The sequence below is a fragment of the Lepisma saccharinum genome, chromosome 7 (genome assembly GCF_977018435.1).
Source record: "Lepisma saccharinum chromosome 7, izLepSacc3.1, whole genome shotgun sequence".
Taxonomy (NCBI): Eukaryota; Metazoa; Arthropoda; class Insecta; order Zygentoma; family Lepismatidae; genus Lepisma; species Lepisma saccharinum.
Window position 1 is genome coordinate 39,334,383 of NC_139235.1, and position 21,967 is coordinate 39,356,349.

The 21,967-nt window shown below is 38.6% G+C and overlaps 3 protein-coding genes across 3 annotated transcripts in view; 2 read left to right on the forward strand and 1 right to left on the reverse strand.

Moving 5' to 3' along the window:
- Positions 1-1,591: 1,591 nt before the first annotated feature.
- On the reverse strand, positions 1,592-15,832 carry Pfdn2 (prefoldin 2). The gene is made up of 3 exons (XM_083125176.1): positions 15,603-15,832; positions 10,803-10,926; positions 1,592-3,180 (listed from the first exon to the last, which is right to left on the reverse strand). The coding sequence occupies exons 1-3, from the start codon at positions 15,743-15,745 to the stop codon at positions 2,998-3,000; spliced, it is 450 nt and encodes a 149-aa protein (XP_082981302.1). The 5' UTR covers positions 15,746-15,832; the 3' UTR covers positions 1,592-2,997.
- A 246-nt stretch (positions 15,833-16,078) lies between these two features.
- Positions 16,079-21,967, forward strand: part of Uba4 (Ubiquitin-like activating enzyme 4) — a 64,773-nt gene continuing 58,884 nt past the window's right edge. The window contains exon 1 of the mRNA XM_083125177.1: positions 16,079-16,276. Coding sequence (XP_082981303.1) covers positions 16,181-16,276 — 96 coding nt within the window. The 5' untranslated portion in view covers positions 16,079-16,180. The remainder of the gene's footprint in view (positions 16,277-21,967) is intronic.
- On the forward strand, positions 16,283-19,996 carry LOC145989815 (kelch domain-containing protein 2-like). Its single transcript, XM_083125178.1, has one exon. It carries the CDS (start codon positions 16,317-16,319, stop codon positions 17,508-17,510), a length of 1,194 nt encoding a protein of 397 aa, XP_082981304.1. The 5' UTR covers positions 16,283-16,316; the 3' UTR covers positions 17,511-19,996.

The following is a 21,967-nucleotide window of genomic DNA, read 5'->3' on the forward strand; positions in this document are numbered from 1 at the left end:
GAACCCTGCCTCTTTGTTCTGTGATGCAAACAGTTTTGATAGAAATTGAAAACATCGTGGGAAATACATGATTTAATGTGGCTGTCAGAATTGTTCCATGTATATAACAAGCATTATAGTTTACTCTTGAATAAAATGATGGAAAACTTGCACGTTCTATGTACACAAACATGGCCTATAAAAGACAAGAATGTCGGTTTTCATGGAATTTTTCATTGTATTAGGACATTTTTTAAAAAAATCGCTAGAATGCCAACAATTCGCATTTTATGCCAAATTTGCATTATTTTGATATTTTGAACGGGCAAAAAATTGTCCAGACATCACTGCACATTCATAAACACAACTTTGCAGCAATTACCACTTTTCACGGTTTTCGAGTTTGCGCAAAAATCAATATCCCTACTAATTGGAAATTATTACTTTCTGGCCATTCCCCTTATATAAATCAGTAGATGGAAAGTAAAAATTTAGCAGGGCTGGCAGAGAAAAGTTAGTTCTTGAAGAAAGTGAATTGATTTTATGATTCGAGTAAATATATTGAAATATTTACGTATTTATTATTAGTATTTTATTTCATAATATTGAACATTAACTTGACTCAGTGAGAGATGAATGACCATCTCTCACAGGTTTAAACAGACAGGAGAGAGAGTGGCGTTAATTTCATTGCAATACTAGTGTTGCAGTAAATTGAGGATGGGAGCATACACTTGCCAATTTTTATAACGTTCACCAATGCAGATTTATGTTTCACCTTTTTTGTGATAGTATTCAATATATATCCCGTTTTGTTGTATTCTTCTTGATATCTAAGAATAGTGCAATGTCATTGTAAACGTATGTTAACTTGTGCGAAACCAGTAATATGTCAGGATGATGAAAGAAAACCTTCGTAAGCACTGCTACATTAAATAAGGTGAAGTGAGCCAGAAGAGTAATAAAACTCCAGTAGCATATTTGCAGTCTGAAGTTATCCTTGTTTATGCATGTGATTTTTGTTGGATGTTGCAGTCCGAACACATCCAACAAAAATCAATTCCATATGAGTGCCATGCATGCAATTTGTCACATGTTGTAGTGAGATACTTTGTCGGGTGCCGATATTAGACAAAAATCGTATGTTTCAATGGAGCCTATTTGTTTCCATGTTCCTTCAGTTTGTCCAACAAAATGCCTTACTACGACATCCGACAACTATCGGATGGTGCCACCCGCTCCTATCACCTCCATCTGTTGACCATTCTGTCCCCTTACTACTCCCATACGGACAAGACTGGTTTCTGGCACCGTGGTTGTGTTGTGCATAAAATGGGCCTAAAAGTTGAGGCCGAAACTTAGCAACAAGATTTCCTGTTCCCGTGCAGAGTTCCATAATGATATTTAAATAATAATAATAAAGTCAATCAAGACAAAATTCCCTGACTTTTGTTGACACCTCAAATTCCCTGACTTTTCCCGGTTTTCCAGGTCTGTCGGCACCCTGAGTAAGCTAACTACTAATGCAACTTGTCCGTTGCTCACTTTATTTGGTTAATTGTCCCTAAGTATTGTTAATTAGTAGGATAATGAAAGAAATAAAAAAACAGAATTCTGTTAAAAGTCTTATTTAAAATTAGAATTGAACATTAATGTACATTAAATTGCATTTCATACAATGAACACAAATTAATGCAAATGGGATACTTAGATTGCACAAAATAATGAGAAACATGATCCTGATGCAGTTGCCAACATTTTTTATTATTAATAAATATCTAAAATGTATACAAATGAAAACAAAAAATACAATACACCTCAATGAAGATACAGATGCTAAGAAACATTTTTAACTGCCTTTACTTTAACAAATTGTTCTCTCTTCCCACCTTTTTATCAGTATGACAGAACACAATAATATTCCTGAACACAATTTTGAAAACAAATCTAACTGGAAAAAATAACACCATATTTGCTTAAACTGTCAACATTGTGAAGGACCAAAACTTATGGTGAGATACTATAATTCTAAAATGTTAGGTTTTTTTTTTGTATTGTTAAATTATTAAATGCTTAATAATAGTTAGTGTAACATAATATTAGAATTTCAATTCAAACGTAATGATGTAAATGCAAGACCCAGGATTCATGTGTAATATAAATAATTTATTGTATCAACATAAGAATTAATTTTATAACTTAAGATGCATTGTAAAATGCATGTGATGCAAGTATACATGCATGCATTAATTAATTTAGTTTTTGTTCTACTCGATGCAAAATAACAGCAGAGTGATAAATAATCCATGTCTGACCATTGTTCTCATGACTATGAAGCTAAATGTGGGACTATATTAGCATGTGCATCACAATGATAGCCATTCTACAAATTATTCAGCATATGAAATCTTAGCCAATATAAACAGAGTTGCCAACTATTCTAATTTTTCCCCATTTTTCCAGTAAGAAGTTCCCCATTATCGCTAGCCTTCATTTAGACAAAAAGGCTGTGAATAACAAAAAATAATAATAATAATAATTTAGTAACATCAGCTTCTTTACACCAAAATTCTGTCTCCTTGCGGAAGTCACAATAATATCTAGAGAACTGTATTAAACCTACATGCAATTGTTACTATGCGAACAAAACTCCAGAAATCAGGAACATTCTGACTAAATCACACAAAGCATTCATGTTAGGACTTTTTTTGTAATTAGAAAGAAAAAGCACAGTTGAAACAAAACTTTGCTGTATTTCAAAGCAAAGCCTCTTTTGAAAATAAATTTTGTCTCGCTCCTGTTAACAGAAGGAAAATAACACATTAACAAAAAAAAAAAAAAAAGAAACATTTCAAGAGCAATTATTGACTTGACATTATACCTCTGGATAATAAAAATCACTAGGAAGTGGCATATATCATGTTTAGGGACATGGGCCCTGAGATTTCAAAAAAATGCATTTCATGTCCTTGATTGAATTTAACGTCTTTTTCTCATCACTGAACTTTAGATACAGTTCTAGGACTTGTTCGACACCAACACTCCTTGACTTGATGTAGACGATTTCTGTTCCTTCTCTGCTTGACTTGATGGGATGTCATCCTGTCCTCTAATTCTAATGTTGTATTTTTCCTTGTATTCATTGATTTCTTGGCCCTTGGTACCCAGTTGCGATTGCAAAGTCTCTATCACTTTTGACAACTGAAAAGAGAGAGGGGAGAAATTGTAACATTCCATTCAACTGATATTTGATAGGATGTACACAGACTGTTGCAGGGAGAGGATTTTGCTGCATTACAAGCGGTATACACTTGAAGTCAAGTAGTACACATATAACCATAATTTGTCTGTGGCAGTGGGCCCTCAAATATGGATCGTGAAGTGAAAGACACAGTGAAATCACCTAGTCCTCATTTCCATGTTAAAATGTATAAGGATCGCTCAAGTGAAACATAGCCAGAGCTGGCAACACTGCAAGTATTTGACAGGGAATCTAGATGGTGGCAGCACTGTAGGGCTTGGTGGTTCATAGTAACAGAACATAACATGCACAGTCTGTTCCATGCATCTGCTGAGTAGAGGAGGAAGTGAAAGCACAACGGGGCTTCATTCAATTCATGTGCAAGTGAAATCTTTCGGCGAATGGAAGCAGTTTACGGGAATGCATGTTTCAAAAGAAGCTCAGTGTGTAAGAACGTTATTGTGGCATCTTAGAGAAGCTCCGAAGGGCAATCACAAACGGCCAAGGTGTGAGCATGCTCCACAATAACGTATAGGCAGGCATGTGTCACACACTGCCAATGATGGACACACACTGCCGTTTTTGGTGGGATGGTATGGAACACCCACCGTACTACCCAGATCTTTCTCCTTGCGACTTTCATATCTTTGGTCCGCTGAAGAAGGCTCTGAAGGGTAAGCGTTTCGTCTCCGATCAAGCAGTTCAAGATGCTGTGGAAGAGTGGTTCAACATGCAACCATTGTCCTTCTTTGCAGATGGTACCCAGAAACTTGTTCAGCGTTGGGACAGCCACCTGAATAGTGGGGGTGCTTATCTGTAGCCTCTGCCGAAGTACACTATCTTTGTAATATTGTGTATTTTCTTGCATATAAACAGTGTTAGCTTCTACACCCCAGTCTATGTTTCATTTGAACGACCTTATATATTAGTGTACCTTACCAATATACAGGGTGTTTCTAAAGGTCGTTTACAACGCTTGGGAGGTGATTCCTCACACGAAAACAAGCAAAAAGTGTTAGTTCCATTTTTACGACTGAGGCTTCGTTTCCGAGATAGGAGCCTCGCAAAAGGTGACAAAGTGATCGTCACACCTGACTTGGACGAATACTATCACAGATAGAGAGGCGGTTCCTAGGGAATCATAAAGGAATCGTGTGTGCTCAGTCCGGAAGTCACTATGAAAAGTTCACAGCATGCATGCGCAATGGAGTCCTCAAAGGAATTGGGGGTTTCCAGCAAGAAGAATGCATGGGAAAGGTATGTAACGCAGCAAGAAGGACCGTGACAATGAGAAATGCGTTAAAGACAACACATCCTGACCTCAAACATCAAAATATGAGCACCGAACACAAAATCCGAAAAGTTGAGCACGGTTGCATACCCCAGTTACATGCGAGGAATGAACGAATCATGTCATGTGGCATACGAGAGACACATTACTACACCAGGAGGAGGGAAAGAAAACAATATCAGATGATTGCGACAACGTGTATTTTTACACGCGACAACTACGTAATCCCCCCCCCCCACACACACAACAAGCAACAAATGCTACAATGTCTTACACACAGACCGTGCGTGTCACTGTACACCAACTGAAGAAGTCACTTTCACCACACAAAGGGGTTGGGGAGCAATACCAAGAGTGTTCGCAATCGATCACTGTGACGTAAAAGAGACCAGTTTTGAAAGCGTTGTGCAGGCAAGTTTGGCTCTCGTAGTCTACGTTTGACCTTCATGACTGCTGTACCCGCGAGAGGTTCTCGAAGGGTTGGTTCTCTCCGGCAGTCGTCCCAGACGTGTTGCAGGTGCTGGGATATGATCAGCAGTTCGCTCTAGGTTGCCATACGCATTGAAGAGTACTAGTATGTTGTATTGGAAGAAGTTGACGTGGTGGAGTGGGCAAGTCAAGTATCGCAACAATTGATCTGTGGTGTTCGTACGGTGATACGGCCAATTTGTGCAGTGTGCCAGTGTTAAACAAAAACGATACTTTGCAGTTCCAGCTCCCTATTACACAGATGGTTGCGTATACGACCCAGCAGCTAGCAGACATGCATCTCATGTATGGGGAGGCACGTGGTAATAGCCATGAGGCAAGGCGTCTTTATGGAGAACGCTTTCCACATAGACGTTTACCGTCTCACGACTTCTTTCAGGTAGTGGACAGTCGACTGCGTGAAACAGGGTCAGTGTTTCCACCGCGGCAAGGAGTTGGAAGACCCCGAAGTGTACGCACACATCAGTTTGCAGAAGATGTGTTAACAGTGGTCGCAGAACATCCTGGCACCAGTACGCGCGTGCTCGCTTGGGCACGAAACATGTCTCATGTGAGGCCTCCCTCATGGCGCAGTGGTAGCGTCATTGCCTTGTAATCGAGGGGTCCCGGGTTCGATACCCGGTGGAGGCACAAGTGGTTCAGATCCCACTTTAAACTGTAGGTCCAGTCCCGATTAGCCTTACTGTGCATAAAGTGAACTTAAAACACCAACTCAAACCAAATCAAACGTCTCATGTGAATGTTTGGCGAGTGTTGTCACAGGAAAGAATGCACCCTTTTAAACTGCAGAAAGTAAAGAACTGTTACCTCGTGACTTTTGCCCTCGTATGGAGTTTTGCCAATGTTTTTGCATCAGCTGGACACAAACCCTCACTTCGGGGCAAAGGTATTGTAGACAGATGAAGCCATTTTCACCAGGATGGATGTCTTCAATAGTAGAAACAGTCATGTGTGGGACTTTGACAACCCACATGCACTTTTTGTGGCCCATCAACATCACAGGTTTTCAGTGAATGTGTGGTGGGAGATAGTACATGATCATTTAATTGGATCATACATTCTCCCTGTTCGCCTGAATGGTCGCACGTATCATGCATTTCTTAGTGAGGTTCTGCCTGAACTGTTGGAGACCGTACCTTTGGCACTGCGGCAAGAAATGTGGTACCAACACGATGGGGCACCAGCTCATTTTGATCGTAATGTAAGACATGTCTGCATGACGAGTTTCGCAATAGGTTCATTGGTAGGGATGAGCCTGTGCTTTGGCCACCGAGGTCGCCAGATCCCAACCCTCCAGATTTTTTCTTCTGGGGAGAAATGAAAACCCTCGTATAAGACACAATTGTCACATCAGCTGAGGACCTCGTTGCTCGCATCAACGTCGCCACCACGACGGTAGCAGATACACCTGACTTGTTTGCTCGTAGTCGACAATCCTTGATTCGTAACTTTCATCTCTGCGTAGACGTGGACGGCAGACATTTTTAAAACCGTCCGTGATTATCGCCCTCGGCAAATCCCAGTGAGAACACTCTTGGTATTGCTCCCCAACCCCTTTGTGTGGTGAAAGTGACATCTTCAATTGTTGTACAGTGACACACACTGTCTGTGCGTAAGACATTGTAGCATTTGTTGTTTGTTGTGTGTGTGTGGGGGGGGGGGGTATTACGTAGTTGTCGCGTGTAAAAATACACGTTGTCGTAATCATCTGATATTGTGTTTTTCTTTCCCTCCTCCTGGTGTAGTAATGTGTCTCTCGTATGCCACATGACATGATTCGTTCATTCCTCGCGTGTAACTGGGGTATGCAACCGTGCTCAGCTTTTCGGATTTTGTGTTCCGTGCTCATGTTTTGATATTTGAGTTCGGGGTGTGTTGTCTTTAACGCATTTCTCATTGTCACGGTCCTTCTTGCTGCGTTACATACCTTTCCCATGCATTCTTCTTGCTGGAAATCCCCAATTCCTTTGAGGACTCCATTGCGCATGCATGCAGTGAACTTTTCATAGTAACTTCCGGACTGAGCACACACGATTACTTTATGATTCCCTTGGAACCGCCTCTCTATCTGATAGTATTCGTCCGAGTCAGGTGTGACGTTCACTTTGTCACCTTTTGCGAGGCTCCTATCTCGGAAACGAAGCCTCAGTCGTAAAAATGGAACTTAGACTTTTTGCTTGTTTTCGTGTGAGGAATCACCTCCCAAGCGTTGTAAACGACCTTTAGAAACACCCTGTATATAAAAATGAAATAGATGATTGTGGGTCGAAACTTCCAAGTTGGATATTTTACATATATGTCTCTACAATTATTGGCCATAGGCAATTCTGATAGTGAAATATACAGACTGTAATAGTAAAAAAAGCAACACATGCTCACGAATCCAAGATGTACATTATACACACACACACAGAGAAGCAAGTTTGTGCCTATCCAGACATGACTCAACCTGCAGAGGTCATTTAGGAGCTCAGTCTAGTTCCCTGCACCTTTTGACTCTGTCTGCATGCACTCATGTCTCTAGTTGGTTCCAAAGGGCAACACTGAGGCATCTACTTCGTTGATACGATGTCATGTAGTGTATTTGGGGCCTGCAACATTTGCACTACGTTTTGGAGCGGTGTACGGTGTGGTGAGTGCTAACCAATGAAATGTATGTTTAAAGCAGCAGACATGCATTAGTTGAATTTTGAGGCTCAGTCAATAAATAACGAGGCAGAGGATATTACACCAAAACTATTGTAGTTAGAAATGGGTCGATGGGCCCGAAACAGGTGTGACGAAACTGATTTGCACACGTTTTCCCGCTATGCGCAAAGGCTGCTAACTGAGCAGCGGCCGTGTCCAGTCAGATTTCCCTCCACCAAAAAAGTTCAAGACCCTCCACAATAGTGCTGGTCGCTGGCAAGGTCATGCTTTCATTCATCTTCAATCACAAGGGACTGCTTCTTGCAGCATGAAGCTACGGTCAATGCCCAGCGGTATTGTGAAACATTAACAAAGCTCAGGAAGGCAATCAAATAGAATCATCCCGGTCACCTTTCTCGTGATGTCATCCTATTGCTCAACAACGCTAAACCACACACAGCCAATGCAACAAAGGAATGTCTGAAAAAATTCAAATGGGAAGTCTTGAGCCACCCCTTATGGTCCAGATCTGTTCCTGTGGGACTTCCACATCTTCGGTGAGCTCAAAAAAAGCACTGCGGGGACAACGATTTCAATCGGACGATGACGTCAAGGAGTATGTGCACAATTGGTTCTTACAGCAGTGAAAGGAGATCTACGAGCATGCAGGTGTCACAATGGGTTAAATGCCTAAACAGTGGCGGACAATATTCGTTACGTAAGTACTGTGAAATATCCACTGCCTCGTTATTTATTGCCTGAGCCTAATACATCGCCATTGTAGATTATGAGAAAAGGCCAGGGGTATACAAAACTAAAAATAATTCAGGTACCAGCACCTTATTCTCAGGAGTAGGGATGTGCCGAAGCAGATTACAGATGTATGAAAATCGGCAGAAATTGACATATCGGCATCAGCAAAAATCCGATATGGCATAAAGTCATTATCTCATGCTGTCCCTAGACAGTCAGTAGAATCCCCCCCCCCCCCCCCGAGAAATTTCTTAAATACCACACTGGCGATAAGAGAATAAGCAGGTTACTTCCAGAAGTGCTTCCAATACTCGTGTTTCTGAAGTTGAATCTGCCAGCATTAAATTTACAACATTAAGAATATGAATTCATCTTGCATTCCAAAGAACCGCTTGTGTACTATGTTAAATCTCTTGAGAATCTATGTTTTTCTTAAAGGTTCACATAACCATTTTTTGTAGATGCAAATGTACATAGCAGATTTATTCTTGTCATGCTGAAAATAACATCCCATTTTTTGTTGAATAAGCTTATGTATTGGAATCGGTATCGGTTCCAAAAATTATTGGTGAGTACATTAGCATCAGTAAATTTTCAGCTTCGTCACATCCCTACTCAGGAGGCAGCATTTTATTTTTTTTAAAATACAGGCTAAGGAAGCCATGAAATGTAATCTTAAAACATTTACTGTATTAATTAATACAAGATTGGATTAAAAGTAATTAATTCTTGCACTGGAGTGGCTTTCCTAAAAAAAAGGCTCAACTGGGAACTGCACGAATAACTGCGCAATATGTTCTGGACGGTCGTTGCACGTGTCTAAGGCATCAAGCTTTTGCTCTGGCTAAGGGACGTGTGAAGATTCAAGTCTTCTGGGGGAAAACATAACTTTTCTCCTGAGATTTTGGCCTGTGCATGGGATGAGGAAATTGGGGGCTACGAACGAGTAGCAACTGGGGGTTCGTCCTGCTGACCACACGTCTCCCTGCAACTGGTTGGACGATCTCCGACCTTGGCAGGTAGGAGTGAAGCCAGCAGTTGATAGGCAGGCACTGGCCCTCATGAGCTGTTGCATCATGGGTTGTTGTTATTATTATTATTACATTCTAATATATGGCCATCTCTACCATATTGCTGAAGATTTTAAAATTTGGCCAGCAACAGTGTAAAAATTATGATGGCATGTTTATTTTTCTGATTTCATAATACACGCAATACAGAAAAAACGGAAAATATATATACTGTTCCCATAATTAAAAAAAAAAGTAATAGAAATTCCTGTAAGCAAAGTTGAAAAATTGAATAATTAAAAAATTCATTTTCCAGGTGAAGATTTTCAGGTGCCATGGTAACTGAGCACCCTGTATTTTTGTACCCCTGCCTATAATACTTTAAATTTGTTGTTTTTGAATTCACTCTTTAGGGTAGCCTCTCTACACCATGATAAAATTCAGTATAATCTAGGGCACAAACACGTACATTTAAAATATATAATTAAGATGCAGAGTTCACATTTGCCATTTCACATACTCAAATTCGAAATACATCTACAAACACAAGTCACAAATGTTACGTGATATACTAATTTACAAAAAAATGTTAATTGCATAAGAATTTCGAACTCAAATTTACTTAATCAACTTTAAGATATCTTAGTTTGCATTAATGTTCAGTCAGTCAGATAGTGTTTTCTTAAAAGGACACTAACAAAGTAAGGGAACTGAGAGAATTCTGAATTATTTTCCATGCACCTTTTTCCCTTGCTTCAGGGCATTAATAAATATGCATAAATTCAAAGGGACTTGGAATAATAAAGTTTGCAATTTTTCATGTCTACGGATGAAAATCCATGCATAATTCCCCGTGAGTAGCAACTTCAGGCCCGTAGCCAGGATTTTATTTTGTGTAAGGGGGGGGGGGGAAGGGAGGGGGGGGCATCCCTTATCAGCACGGGCATAAAGTAATGAGCACTGTTTGGATTTGAAAAAAGATAGTAATGTTGAGAAAACTTAAAAATCACCTTACGCAAGCATGCACGCTTCCCATGGACAATGTATTCCCCGTTGACAAGCAACTGTAAGTATCGTAGACTAGTGGGAATTTATGTAAACGTAAAACAAAACCTTAGTAGAATGCATTTAGGTACTATATTTTAATGCTAAGAGAACCAAACCTGTCCTGCCTAACCTAACTACGAAAGCATTTATTGAACACAATATTAAGTAGGCCTAATCGCTAAAACTCTGCAGTATGTGTTAACAGAAGTAAATCGAAATTGAACCATGTTAAAATTGCATTCGTAGCATGATGAAATTGCAATAAAACAAAAGGAAATTGGGCCAATACTAATTATTAGCTACTTCTAACCCCAAACAGTGCACGTTTATATTATTCTTATATCCACTAAAATGTAACACAAACCTGATCCTTATTAGTAACTAAAGCTGGAAAAACCTCCTTCACTGTTCTTTCAACCAAGACGCCACCAACTAATCTGTAACAACGTCGATCTCCATCAATATCTTTGAGTGTGTCAATAACTATTCTGTAAAGAAAAAGTAAAAACAAATTACTTTAATGATGTTGGCACAACTGATGAAATAAAATCTTAAATGCTATTAGGAAAAGGAAAATGTAGTCCAAAGGAAGGGGAGTATGTTCTAAACCCCCACCCCAAATCTCTCTCTGCATGTTCCTGTACAGTGGAATGCACTAGTATTTTCTGGCGAATTGTTCATGCAGGACTATTTTCATTAATGTTTCCATTGCATTCTATGCATTTTTAAGGAACAGATTTTTACGTATACCAATTCAGATGCTGTCAGCAGCATGTTAAGAGTTTTGTTTACATCTTGAAGCTCTCATTGGGGTAAACAAAGATAATTAAAATGGTCCTGGGCAATTTGATTGACAATACTTATACATTCTACTGTCAAGACATAACCTAATTTTGTTAAATGTAGCTCAATGTTTGTAATGCGATTTCTGATACAGCAAATACAGTCTTTTGGAGGCTCGGAAATAAAATTTCGGTAAATATGTGATATCGCCCGGACGGATTTCTTCAAATTTACAGGAGAAAGTACTTACTGAAATGAGTTTCTTTAGCATTCTGGACGTTCTTGGAGGTATTTTCTTTCACGGGAAACTAAAAACTTCGTATTTCAAAGCTGCCGAACAAGAATTAATCACTTTTTTACGTAAGAACCTTGCATTGCCTGCCATATTATGCCGTTGTTTCCATTGTGTGCGTGCAGATGGTGAGAGCGTCGACAGTCACACGGTCTCGTCAGTGTTTTCAAACATGCATTTTTTTACGAGAATTTTTTTTAACTATGCTTACCTAACCTAACCTTGCCAGAAATGTTTTTTGGGGCTATCCGGCAATGGTTTGTGGGGCTATCGTGAATGTTTTTTTGGGGCTATCAATCAGTGGTTTGTGATGACATAATGAACACGAAAGTAGGTATTTTTCAGTTAAGAAGGTTGAAACACTGCATACCCACTCCAAAACGACAAAACACAAGCATGGCACGATGATCCATGACGAGTACATGCCATATTGTCTGTTACTCACGGTACAGCGCCTTGAATAACGTAGTGGAAAACGACCCAAGAAACTGGTTCCCCAGACGGATGAGAAACATAGATGGCAGTGCGATCAGAATAGGTGCTAATTTTCTTATGAAAGTAATGCGGCTTTGTTAGTTTTTGGAATATATTATGTAGATTTGTTTGTCTAGAAAGGCGGTACGTGAATTGATGGAAACAGTTATATTTGTGGAGTGATTTGCAGTCACAAAATGGCATTAATTTGGAAAGAAAAGTAAAATAAAATTAATAAATAAATAAATAGCATGTGTAACACAAGAAGAAACATCGCAATGTCATTCCGGACGTCAGGTCTTGGGACTGTGCATTAGAGTTTTTTTTTTCTATGTTATTAGAATATAAATAGTATCCGAGAGATATTTCATACCGAGGCGACAAACCACAAATGTCGCTTGAAAGCGAGTAGTCGGAAATCAATGCAGCCTTTCGAACCGTAGGGACACAAGCTCTGACTGCACTGTTTCCTCAAGGAGATTTTAGACCACAGCAACACGCGACAAACGATACGAGGATTTCACACCAAAGCGACACGGGTCCTTCGGTCCAAGGCAACTTTCATACCGAAGTGACACATGTTGCTTGGAAACAAGCCAATCAAGAGCAACATTTCACATCATAGCGGCATGACGGGAAGGACAGGCCAGCATTCGGTTGGTGAAATCCTCAAGCGATAAGTGTCGCGTGGCGCTTTGATGCGCAATCTCACTAAAGCAAGACACTCGTTGCATCGCGTATGCGCGAACAACAAACCACGGCAACATGTTGCAAGCTATTGAGGAAATGGCCCAGGTTTAGCGATGGAGAAGCGACACGTGTGGCTTATCATGTTGCCTAGATCTGTTGTTCGTAAGCAATGCTTGCTAATAGACTGGTAACATTATCGTATGGGTGAAACGGATTCCTTCAAATTTCCTTCAAATTTACAGGAGAAAGTACTTACGGAAATCATTTTCTTGAGCGTTTTGGAAGTTCCTGAATGTAGATTTGATCCATTTTAATGTGAATGCGTGTTGTTTTCTGCGAAAATCTCTGTCCGACACGCTGTTTCTGCTCCCGCCATTTGCTTTTTGCATGAGAGTGCAATGTTCCGTGTGTTAAGACGATGCAACCCCGTAGCCAGTGTTTCAGCCTCGCCGTGTTTTCACTAGAACCACCTGTCGAGTTCGGAACAAGCCATTTTCCCCGAATGGGTGTCACTTATCGCACAACATTGTAGCAACATTGTGTTCCGACGTCACAGCAGAGAGCTGTTTTTACAATTTTTCTTTGTATTTATGCTAATGGAACCTAACCTAACAGGCCTAACCTAACCACGTAGGCATTCCTCGTCTGACGTCAATATTCAAGGTTGCAACATTGTTGTGCGTAAAGGAAGAGAATTAACGAATTACAAAAGAAAGATCGTTCCGACCCGAATGGGTGTCACTTATCGCACAACACTGTAGCTACATTGTGTTCTGACGTCATAGGAAACATCTTTTTCATCTTAGGCAATACAAGCTAACGCGTCTCTTAGCGAAAATAATAATTTTTCTTTGTATCTATGCTAATGGAACCTAACCCAACAGGCCTAACCTAACCACGTAGGCATTCCTCGTCTGACGTCAATATTCAAGGTTCGCCGTGTTTTCACTAGCACGAGAGCACATAACCAATTTCGAAAGAAAGATGGTTCCGACCCGAATGGGTGTCACTTATCGCACAACACTCTAGCAACATTGTGTTCTGACGTCACAGGAGAGACCTTTTTCATGTTAGGCAATACAAAGGTAACGCGTCTCTTAGCGAAAATATTATTTTTTCTTTGTATTTATGCTAATGGAACCTAACCTAACAGGCCTAACCTAACCACGTAGGCATTCCTCGTCTCACGTATGACGTCTGACGTCAATATTCAAGGTTGGAAGGAAGAGAATTACGAAACAAACATGGTTCCGACCCGAATGGGTGTCACTTATCGCACAAGACTGTAGCAACATTGTGTTCTGACGTCACAGGAAATTTTTTTTCATGTTAGGCAATACAAAGGTAACGCGTCTATTAGCGAAAATATTATTTTTTTCTTTGTATTTATGCTAATGGAACCTAACCTAACAGGCCTAACCTAACCACGTAGGCATTCCTCGTCTGACGTCAATATTCAAGGTTGCAATATGGTTGTGCGTAAAGGAAGAGCATTAACAAATTACGAAAGAAATATGGTTCCGACCCGAATGGGTATCACTTATCGCACAACACCCTAGCAACATTGTGTTCTGACGTCACAGCAGAGACATTTTTCATGTTAGGCAATACAAAGGTAACGCGTCTCTTAGCGAAAATATTATTTTTTCTTTGTATTTATGCTAATGGATCCTAACCTAACAGGCCTAACCTAACCACGTAGGCATTCCTCGTCTGACGTCAATGTTCAAGGTTGCAAGAGTGTTGTGCGTAAAGGAAGAGCATTAACGAATTGCGAAAAAAAATATGGTTCCGAATTGCGAAAGGAAGATGGTTCCGAATTGCTGTTTATGTACAATGAACGTGGTAAATCGCAAGGTTATTTCACAAGTTCTACACGTAAATGCGACGTATTAGCATAATTTCAAATAGGGGCACGAAAGTAGATATTTTCCGGTGAACGAGTTTGCACCACTGCATAAATCGACAAAACACTCTCAGAACGCCCCCTAAACCAGTATGCTATCACGGCCATAATGTGTTACAGATTCGAAACAACAAGTAACAGTAAGTACTCGTAAATAGAGAAAATAAACATTATCTTAGTTAGAAATGCATTATTTCGCCTTAAGAAATGTTCCGCAACACGTTAGCAATGTAAAGAAGTCCGAAATATATGATTCGTAGGTGTTTCACCCATACGATAATAGTACCAATAGACTGAAGGCACCATGTCGTTTGTCACTTAGTTGGGAACTCCCCCTGTAGCACCCTTCCTTTAAGGAGCTTTCCGACCGAAGTTAACAAGTAGCACGCGAATACGCCATATGAATGTGTCGTTTGCTGTTTGGACCCTCATGTGCAATGAATGCTATTTTACAGTCTGGAAGTGTGTGTCACTAGTGTGACAGTGTGAACATCCCATGTCGCTTGTCCCATTGGTTTGAAAGTTGCCTGGTAACAGTTTACTATCCTTTGGACACCTATAACATGAATTTCAGCTATGAAACATTCCCACATCACACAAAACACCTTCCCGATGTTCGACAATGCTACAGGAACTTATTACGGTAAGTAGTTTCTTCTGTAAAAATAAATAAATGTGTCCGAAGGATAGTAAACAAATACCCATTCAAATTTGCTGCTAATTTTTAAAACTAATAATATTTCAGATTAATAATGATCATTTGTACTTGTACACCTGTCAAAGATCGGCTCGAACAAAGAAATAAGCCTACAAACTTGAGCTTGAATAGGCACGTTACTAAATTACGAATTAGCTAAAATTAAATCCTTCCATACACTTAATAAAAATTATATCATATCTTTCGTTTTCTACCTCCAAACTCTTTATACTAATGCTACTTTCGGGGACCTGTACTTAAATTTAAACCGCTAGCATGTTGCATGTGGTAAAACCTAATAAATAAATATTCTGAAACATACTTGTGCTCGTTAAGGTCAATTTCCAGCTCTGACAACTTATTAGCTAGTTGTCTTTGTTCATTCCGAAGGGCTTGAAATTCTCGAAATATATCTTCACCCGACTTTTGCCCTTTAGATTTTGATTTCTTTGCTTCTCCAGCCATCACGTATTATTCCTCTTGTCGTTCAACTTTTTTCTTGTTTCTTTGTGAAATCGTTCCTTCCTGCCTTTCGATTCAATTAATTGCACTCGCCCTCGGTCGCATTCGATTCTCATGAACTCGTCTGGGTAAGCAAAACGCCCATTAATATTGCATAGCAAAAAAATTCAATTCTAAAAGTTAAAACTGAACGCTGAAGTTATAAGAGAATACCTTTGTTGCACAGAAGTGATGTTTACTTAAAAAAGGAAAATCACGATACATTAGTAGAACATAATTTTGATTGTCTATTTATCCAAAGTGAAATGCCATAAGTTAACTGCGTCGGTGTGCAAATCGCAATACACAAATAATGTCGTCTGCACACTTGGAAAGTGCCTAGTATTGAAATTGGTTTAATCGCATAGAATTTGTATATTTCTAAATTTAATAGTGAACATGAGTGTGTTCAAGTTGGAAGAAGATATTGATAAACTAAAGAAAATGTTGCGAGAGAAAGAAGAAGAATTGCTAATGTTAAAAAGCAAAGAACAGGTAAGACTTTAGAGACAAATTAAGTAGCCTATCAATAGCAATGTCTGATTTTATAACAGTTCATGATAAGATACATCGACGTAGCGGACATATCGCGTTCTCCTATAAAGGATATATGATGGTATGGGGAGGGTATAGAGAAAGCATGCAGGAGACATCTACTTCACCAGTTATAACCCAATACCACGATACAGATGAAGTGTGGTGTTACGATACTTTGCTTGAGGACTGGAAGAGGATGTTAACTAAAGGTGATATACCTCCACGAACTTCAGGGTTTGCTTATGTTCTTGTTGAAGATGCACTTTATATATTTGGAGGATATCAAGCGTTAGATGATCCAGGATCCATGGAAGGGAATAGTAATCAACTGTACAGACTTTGTTTATCTACATTGACATGGGAATGGTTACATCCCTCTGGAGATCAACCGACACCTTGTGACAAACTGATGTCTTGGGCGTACAAGGGGAAACTTTATTTCTTCGGTGGGTTTGGACCTCCACCTGAGTATCGTGCTCCATATTCCTTTGTAATAGATGTCACAACACAAAATTTTGATCCTCGGGGCTGGAGTAATCAATTGGTCGTTTACAATCCTGAAACAAACAAGTGGGAATGGCCACGTTCCAGAGGTCTAATTCCCTGTCCGAGAGCAGCTCATTCTGGAGATCGAACTGGTAGTAAAGTGTTCATGTTTGGTGGCCGCTTTAAAAATGTTCGCTTGAATGATTTGCACTGTTTAGATTTAAATACTATGCACTGGAGTGGTAACTTAACAAGACCGTTTGAAGAACACCCTGAAGGACGGTCCTGGCATAGTTTCAAATTTGTTACCAAGACTAGGGCTGTCATTTATGGAGGCTTTAATCAGCTAAATACTGTTTTAAATGACTGCTGGTTAATGGATCTAGATAGTAATGGTGTACATTCTTGGAAAGAGCTAATTTTACCTTATGATCATGGTGAGCCTAGATGCTGGCATGGATGTTGTCTCAGTAAGAATGGGGAGTTATTCATTCATTCAGGTTTAACTCAACCCTACTATGAGAATAGAGTGAAACTAAGAGATCATGCAGAAGATCTCCTTGTATTGTATTTTTCTCCAAGATCTTTATTAATGTTGTGCTTTGATGCTGTTATGAAATATCATGAATTTCTTATGGCTGAGTGGTGGTGTTTACCAAGAAATCTTGTTACAGTTTTAGAGAAACGTCTTGAACAATATTATTAATAAAAGTAAAAAATGAATCTCCACTGCATTTTCTAAATATCCGTTATGAACATGTAGTAATCCTTGATAAATTGGGACTAAAGAAACAATTTTTTTTCAAAGATTTTGTGGGATAATGTTTGTTACATATTTCGGCTATAACAAAATATTATGCAGTAACGAATTGAAGAGAGACTGCAAGAGGTAGCATGGTTCTGTGATTAGTTTAATATTCACCTATCCAAGTTACTTGGAGTAAAACAAATAACCCAACCAAGGCATGACAGCAGAGAATGTACTGTGTTTATCTCTGGTGTGACAAACACAAAGTAAAAAATCCCCAAAAGTTTTTCCATTACCCTCGCCCCTCACTTAACTTTCTTGTGTTCAAATCATTTTGAAATTTACCCATAATATTATTTATGCTCAGTGTTGTTTTCGTTCGGACTTTTCTTAAGATACTGTTCAGCTTTAGGCTTGTGAAAGAGGGCTCTTGTCAGAGCTACAGATTTAAATCTAGTCGCATTTACAGAATTTAGCAATGCAGATATGTTAGATGTCCTACAAGTGAAATGTAACTGGAATTCTTAAATCGAAGTGGGTAACATTAAGAATTTTTCTATGCTAGTATTATTTAGAATATTTTACTGGTTAGTATCATGATTATACTGTGATATTCCTGTGGTGAATATCCTGCATGCATAATAAACTAATTGTTAATATGGTGCTCACTAAAAATACATCAATCATGGTGGATAGGGAGAACAGATGATTTGAATTAAGATTAAAACATGAGGTCTGTATTAGTCTTTTCAGTTGAAATTATATGAAAACAATTCAGCTGCTGTAAAATGTTTGAAATAGATATTACAAGCATTCCTCCAATTATTGAGAATGATTTTTGTAAAGTAGAGGTGAGGAGCATTTTTAGCATATGTTTGAATACCTGATTCAAAAGCATATGGACTCTGTACACATTGATTAAGATGTATTATATCCTTGTTAAATTTTTCCAACAATATTATATATATCAAGTTAAACATTTCATAATAGCCTACTATGATTAGAATATTTAAGTTTTGAAAAGAAACTAATTATACTTGAGTATTTTTTAATATAGAAGATATGTTGCTGTGTATTTTGTTGTGTTGGTGAAATTTTTCAACAGTAAAATGATGTGCCCACTAATTGTAAAAGTAAAAATTTGCATTTATAATATAGATATTTCTGTTTCAAGGATGAAAACCACATTGAGATATTGATAGATAAGTAAAATGTACTTGTCCACAAATCAGATTTGTTATTCTATTAAGCAGTTTTGCGATTAGGAACAAGTGGCAGAAAAGCGAAGTAAAATAAACCAAATCAATCTATTTAGAAGGTTGAATTTAAGCATACCTTGGAACGTTAAAACAATCAGTTCTCCCGTTATCAGCAAAATGAGCAAAGTGTTTACCTGATGATGAGGGAACATGTGCTTCTCTCGAAACTTAATGTTAGAATATGGAAATGGTAAACTAGGCTATTAAAATTGCATTTGAATAATAAACCATTACCTATCATTTGGACGAGTTGTTAATTATATATTAATGTTAACTACACAAAATAACATTTTTGAAGACATGCTCTTTTACTATTGATGTGAGACAACTTCATAAATTAAGTGCTATTGTTAACCACGGGAAAAATTTCCCTACATCTAATAACTTGTATGAACTGTAACTATTAATATAATGAAAATAATGTTTTATCAAAGACATGCATGCAAAGTGTGGTCTGAAAATAAGTTTCAGTTAGTTCCAAATGCCCATTCTGAAGACAGATTGCATTATGGACAAGGGAGTAAAGTCTGGCCTATTTTAAAAGCTTATCTCCGGAAAACGGCTGAAATTTGCTAGTTCATTTAATTTCAATATTCGTACTTACGTGTTCTGCATTGAGAAACATTGCTGAAGGTGGCATTTCGCTTAATTCACCGAAATAAGCTCTATTTGCGACATATCGAGTAAGTTTTCTTCGTTTCTTTTTGCCTTAAGTAACATGCAAAATGGTGGTCACAGTTTCACTACCCTACTCGGCTTGCAGTTTTTCCACCCCACTGCACCCAAATATACCTACATAGCCCCACAAACCATAGCCCCATGAACCATTCATACATAGCCCCACGAACCATTTCCGGTAAGGTTAGGTTAGGTAGGGTCACGTTTAGGTTACAATAGTTAAAATATGTTTAGAAGAAAATATGCGTAGCCCCACACACCATTCTCGCATAGCCCCACAAACAATTTGTGGAAACGTACCTTCTTCAGTTACAAAAACATGTGTTTGGAAACACTGACCGGGATTACATCATCAAACACAGGCTACATCCACCTGGAAGTAAATGGATGCAAGAGTTTTCATGCATCGGTCACACATTTATATCGAAAAATAGATGATTTACCGGCAAAATTCAATGAACGATGCGAGAAAACACTTCCCTAAACTTCCACAATTATGAAGAAACTGCATTCGGTAAGTAATTTCTCCTGTAAATTTGAAGAAATCTGTTTTCCGGAGATAAGAAATTTACCAAGTTCACATCATTCATGTCCAGCCAGCACCTTCTTCAAAGTTGGGGAGAAATGCGAGTTACAAGACACCAGGTTAGAACTATAGTGTGGTTGATAAAATGGATGCTGCTGAACTTAGTTTCAGACTATAACTAGTAAATATTTTGATGGTATGATCCTACTGTTTTATATTTTATCTCACATTGTATGCACATGTTTGAGATGCACACACTCACCCCCTCTCTATCTCCTTCTTTCCTCTCCCCCAATACCTCCTCCAAACATAAGCATGCATTTGTATGCTTATTAGTGTGTTTATGTGTGCATATTTTGTCAGTTATCATATTGTAAATATTTTGTTTATTCTTGTAGTATTTGATGTGTAGAACAGTACTTTTTCAAACATGAATGGGAAATTTATAATATATCTTTAGCCTTTGAACTATTTCTGAACTCAAATTTTATAGGTGAATTTTACATGAACGATTGTTTCTATTTTGGTTTGTTAAATAAGATTTTGACTGCATTTTGCATTGTTTGTTAACATTTGTTTTTGTTACATATCCTTTGTACATCACAATTTTATATGTACTATTCTTCTTTATACAAGAAAATGAAGCAGGAAACCCATTGCGAATTGTCGACATGGCTTAACTCAGCACAGCACAGACCAACATCAGCAAATTTATTTAAATGAAATCAAATTATGAGCAGCTGGTTTGGTTCAGAACACTTTGCTTCAGCTTGCCTCATGACCAAAATGGCTGGAATACCTCCCCAAGAATTAAAAATCAGTCCTAGGTTTTCATCGCAAACAGCCATTAGCAGCTAGACTTGTGTTGGTGCAGATTTTTTATGTTTATTCAACCCTCTGGTGTGTTGCCTGAGAAAATGAAAAGCTTCCATTTGCAGCATTTCTCTTGTTCTTATGCCCCCTCCTCCTCGACACAATCTGCAGCCACTACCCAAGACTGCTTGCCTGGCAAGTTCTCCAGTGCAGTTGTTGGCTGGTTTGGTGCCTTTCCATGGGTTTCCACTTTTGATGTTTCTAATAGGCGTACTTTAGATAAAAGCCTTTCCTTTAGCATTTTTGCTAGCATAAATGGTGTAAATGCTTCTAAAAAAACCTTAGATTTTTTTATAGTGGAAGCATGTACGATTGGAAAGTGTGTACAGTAAACATTGTTTATAATGTATGGATCATGAAACATATTCTGAGATACACAGTTTTCATTTAATAACTAATAAATTCAGAGAAGAGAGGTGCGCAATTTAAGAGGGAAAACTGTTACTTTTCTGTAACATTTCTAAATAACCGTCAACATCACTTGTACATTGCCATTTTTTTTTCTCGATCTCTGTGGCAGAGTTGTTAGCACAACATGCTATAATGCCAGGGGTCCTGGGTTCGAATCCAGCCTGGACATGGTCGTTCTTTCATCATATCATCTTCATCAATCTTCATGATTAGCCAAAAAGTAGCAGAAAAGTGTAGTAAATAAAATAGAGCAAATATATCAATCTTTTTTGCTGTTATATTTACATAATTGTAATTAGCAGAGATCTATATTAAACACAAAAATGTCTGTTGGTCACCTGTTAACCCTTTCTGGACGAGCAACAGGCTTAGCCCGTCATTCCCTCTAAAGTTATATTGTGAATGAACAACATGCTATAATCGGACCAAGTCTGTTGTGTGCATGTGTTGTAACCACCTCTTTCAATTTCCAACCACTAGATGTGTTTGTTCCTGAATTTTACTTGGATTCTTGTCGAATTATGTGGTACTTTTGTTTATACTCTTGAAAATCATTGAATAACTTGTACATCCACATTGTTTAACCCTGACTTACGCTGCATATATGATAGAACGATTTTACATGGGTGGTGCACTGAGTGTGCCACCTTGTTTTTTAACAAACAACG